We start from the raw sequence: 3,650 nt of genomic DNA, 5'->3' as shown, positions 1-3,650 counted from the left end.
AAATTATTAATTTTCATAAAAAAATTCTTGAGTGTTTGAAATGACAGTAAAACACAATCCACCCTGTATAAAAACAAAATAAAATTTTTAAACAAAACTTTTTTATCGATTCTGGACAAAACTCAAAATAACTATTTTTGTAAGAAAAAAAGAATTCGACGAATTATTTTATTTATTTATTTATTGTTTGAGTTGACGATAAAACTGATTCACCCTGTATAAAAACAGTATTTTTAAACATAAAACTTTATTTTACACAAACTTGTAGAATTTTTGAGTCGTCGGAAAAACATGACTCAACTTATATAAAACAACTAAATTTTTCTTTTAAAGTTAGATCATTTTTTTTTAATCTTTTAAAAAAAAACAAAAGAAATATTTACAAAAAATAACAGAAAAAAGATGTAATTTCGCGTAAACTATATTTTTTATTTTATTTTAATTTTTGTCTCAATTTCACATTAGACGAAAAAATCGAGTTTTTTACTATTTTAACAGAATCATCGGTCTTGAATGAGGTGGCTTTTCTTTTCTGATTCAACTTTTTGACAGTTGACAGAAGAAACGGCCATTTTTAATAAAAACTAAACACCGCCCTCTGGCACACAAGAGTCGCACTATACGGTCACGTGACCACACAGACTTGATAAGAAATTAATCAGCTGATACTACTGATAAGGGTTTTTGTGAGTTGCAACACCGGTTTTGTGACACTATTTGTACGAAAAAGCACCACAAAAAACACGCAATTATTTTATTGTTGATTTTTTGTTACAAAAAATCGGACAAGCGCCCTCTACTGACACCTCACCCAAGTGTGAAAAACAGGGGACTTTTTTCACTTTGTTTGATTCAAACAACTAAAAAATTGTTTTTTGCCTGATTAATACATTGTTTGTTAAATAATTAATTGCAAATTGTTTCAAAATTGCAAAAAACACGAAAGTGAAGAGTTTTATTTGAACTTGAAGCGCCCTCTACTGCCACTTTACCAAAGTTTTTGACATTTTGACAATTCACAAAAACAATTGTTTTTCCCTTGTCAGTGTCTTTTTGGGTTTTGGAGACTTTTAAAATCGTAAAATAGGATGTAAATTTGTTTTAAATCGTTAAATTGTCAAAATAGTGGTAGTGAGACTCGTGACAATGGCTGGAATAAAAAGTAAGTAATTGCGAAATTGATTATTTTTCACGATTTAACCGAGAAATTTCACTAATTTGGCTTGTTTTATGTTCTTCTGTGTCTCCCCCGAGCAGCGTGAGTATTGATAGCCCCCTTGTTAGCCCGTGCTAATTTTTGTGTTTCCAGTTTGGTAACACTGGCCTTCACCGGCTCCATTGGTATGACTATGGTCATCTTGGCCTGCAGCCTCCCCCAATACAAGTGAGTGCGTTTGAATTTAGCCCCCATTTCACCCCCAAATTCCAGGTTATGGTGGCCTTTCTTCGTGGTTTTGTTCTACGTGTTGGCCCCCATCCCGACGCTCCTCGCAAGGAGGTACACAGAGCATCAAGGGTCGAGTAATTCGTGTCTCGAGACTGCGATTTTTATCACAATGGGGCTCATTGTGAGCGCCTTTGCCCTGCCTATTGTCCTAGCAAGGGTGGCTGTTATCCAATGGGGGGCTTGCTACTTGACACTGGCCGGGAATTTTGTCATTTTTGCCACGCTTTTGGGGTTCTTTCTCACGTTTGATCAAGACGATTCTGATTATAATATGTGGTAGTGGAATAAACACAAAATGTTGTACTCATAACTATTTTACTTATTTAATATGTATGTAAGCTTAATATTTTGTAAAGCTAATAAATAGATTTCCCCAATAAAGCGTTTCATTGATAAAATATAGGAAAGGAAACCGAAACGAAGGATACATTTGAATTTGCCGCCAATTAGAGCAAAAAATCTGGGGATTTTCGGGTTTTTTCCCTGTTTTATTTAAACGTTTAAAAAATTGATTTTTGGGTTTCTTGAGACAAAAAGTGTTATTGGTTAATACATTCCTGTGTAAATTAATTAGTCTCAATTTGCATAAAAACTAGTAAAATAACACCAAAATAAGAATTTGATTTGAATTTCCCGCCAACAAAATAGGGTTATTTCAAGGTTAAAGTTAATTTTGTAATTAAAATTTGTAGAACTTTTAAATTTTCTTATAAATAATTTTGGGGCTTTAGGTAACACAATTTTTATTTTTTAAACTTTGATAACAGAATTTGATAAAAAATCTAGGGACTTTTTCGTGTTTTTCACGTTTTTTATCCCAACGTCTAAAAAAATTAATTTTTAGGCTTCTTAAAGTTGGTGTTGTGACAAAAAGTGTTTAATCATCTTGTAAATATTGATTAGTACACTCCTGTGTAAATAATTAGTGGTAATTTGCATAAAAATTAATAAAATAACACCAAAACAAGAATTTTATTTGATTTTCCCGCTAACAAAATAGGGTTATTTCAAGGTTAAAGTCTAATTTTGTATTTAAAATTGGTAGAGATTTTAATTTTTTTTATAAACAGTTGACAATATTTAATTTTCGGGCTTAAAGTTTAATAAAGTAACACAATTTTTATTTTTTAGGCCTCGATACCAGAATTTGCTAAAAAATCTGGGGACTTTTTCGTATTTTTCCCCTATTTTATTCAAACGTTTAAAAAATTTATTTTTGGGTTTCTTGAAGTTGATGTTGTGACAAAAAGTGTTTAATTATCTTGTAAATATTGATTAATACATTACTGTGTAAATAATTAGTAGCAATTTGCATAAAAATTAATAAAATAACACGAAAACAAGAATTTTATTTGAATTTCCCGCTAACAAAATAAATTTGATTTTTTTATGAATAGTTAAAAATAGGTAATTTTGAGGGTTTAAGATTATTATAGTGACTCAATTTTTATTTTTTGGGTCTTAAAAACAAAATTTGATAAAAAGTGTGGGAATTTTTTTTGTATTTTCCCCTATTTTATTTCAATATATCTAAAAAAAAATATTTTCGAGTTTGTTAAAGCTGATAATGAAACAAAAACTGTTTAGTTGTTTTGTAAATATTAATTATCTACCTTTTGTAAGTAATTAGTGTTAAATTGCATAAATATTACTAAAATAGTTCTAAAACAGGAATTTTATTTGAATTTCGCGGTAACAAAATAGGGTTATTTGAATGTTATACATAATAATTTAATTTCGTAATCAAGACTTGTAGTAATTTTAAATTTAAAAAATAAATAATTTTGAAGCTTTAAGTTTATTATAGTAACACAATTTGATAAAAATCTGGTGACTTTTTGTATGATTTGATTTATTTGGATTTTTGAAGCTAATGTTAAGACAAAAAGAGTTAAATTGCTCTGTAAATATTAATTACTACACTCTTTTGTATATAATTAGTAGCAAATTGCATAAAAATAGCACTAAAACAAGAATATTATTTAAATTTCCCGCAACGAATCTAGGGTTATTTCAAGATTAAAAAAGCTAACTTTTGTAAAAAAATTACACTTGCCCATTGTCACATCAAGATATTTAATATTTGGAGCATCAGTTTTATCACGACTAATTATTTGTAGTTAATAATGAGTGAAATTGTGTAAAAATCTGGTGACTTTTTTGTGTTGTTTTCATGTTGGCGCCCCGTCCCCACGCCCTCTAT

General features: G+C 29.3%; 1 protein-coding gene across 2 annotated transcripts; it reads left to right on the top strand.

Annotated features, from left to right (window-relative positions):
• The first annotated feature begins 893 nt into the window (after positions 1 to 893).
• LOC123011178 (leptin receptor gene-related protein) lies at positions 894 to 1,828 on the top strand. 2 transcript variants are annotated; one of them, XM_044408506.1, is made up of 3 exons: positions 894 to 1,258; positions 1,310 to 1,384; positions 1,430 to 1,828. In XM_044408506.1, exons 2-3 carry the CDS (start codon positions 1,344 to 1,346, stop codon positions 1,725 to 1,727), a joined length of 339 nt encoding a protein of 112 aa, XP_044264441.1. In that variant the 5' UTR covers positions 894 to 1,258; positions 1,310 to 1,343; the 3' UTR covers positions 1,728 to 1,828. The 2 variants fall into 2 exon arrangements, with proteins under 2 accessions (XP_044264441.1, XP_044264440.1); XM_044408505.1 differs by having other exon boundaries at positions 911 to 1,162.
• Positions 1,829 to 3,650: the final 1,822 nt, after the last annotated feature.

Source organism: Tribolium madens, unplaced genomic scaffold (genome assembly GCF_015345945.1).
Source record: "Tribolium madens isolate multiple individuals breed KSU strain unplaced genomic scaffold, Tmad_KSU_1.1 Scaffold_91;HRSCAF=231;Tcas5.2_LG7, whole genome shotgun sequence".
In the NCBI taxonomy this organism is placed as follows: Eukaryota; Metazoa; Arthropoda; class Insecta; order Coleoptera; family Tenebrionidae; genus Tribolium; species Tribolium madens.
This window is presented reverse-complemented; position numbering and strand designations above follow the sequence as displayed.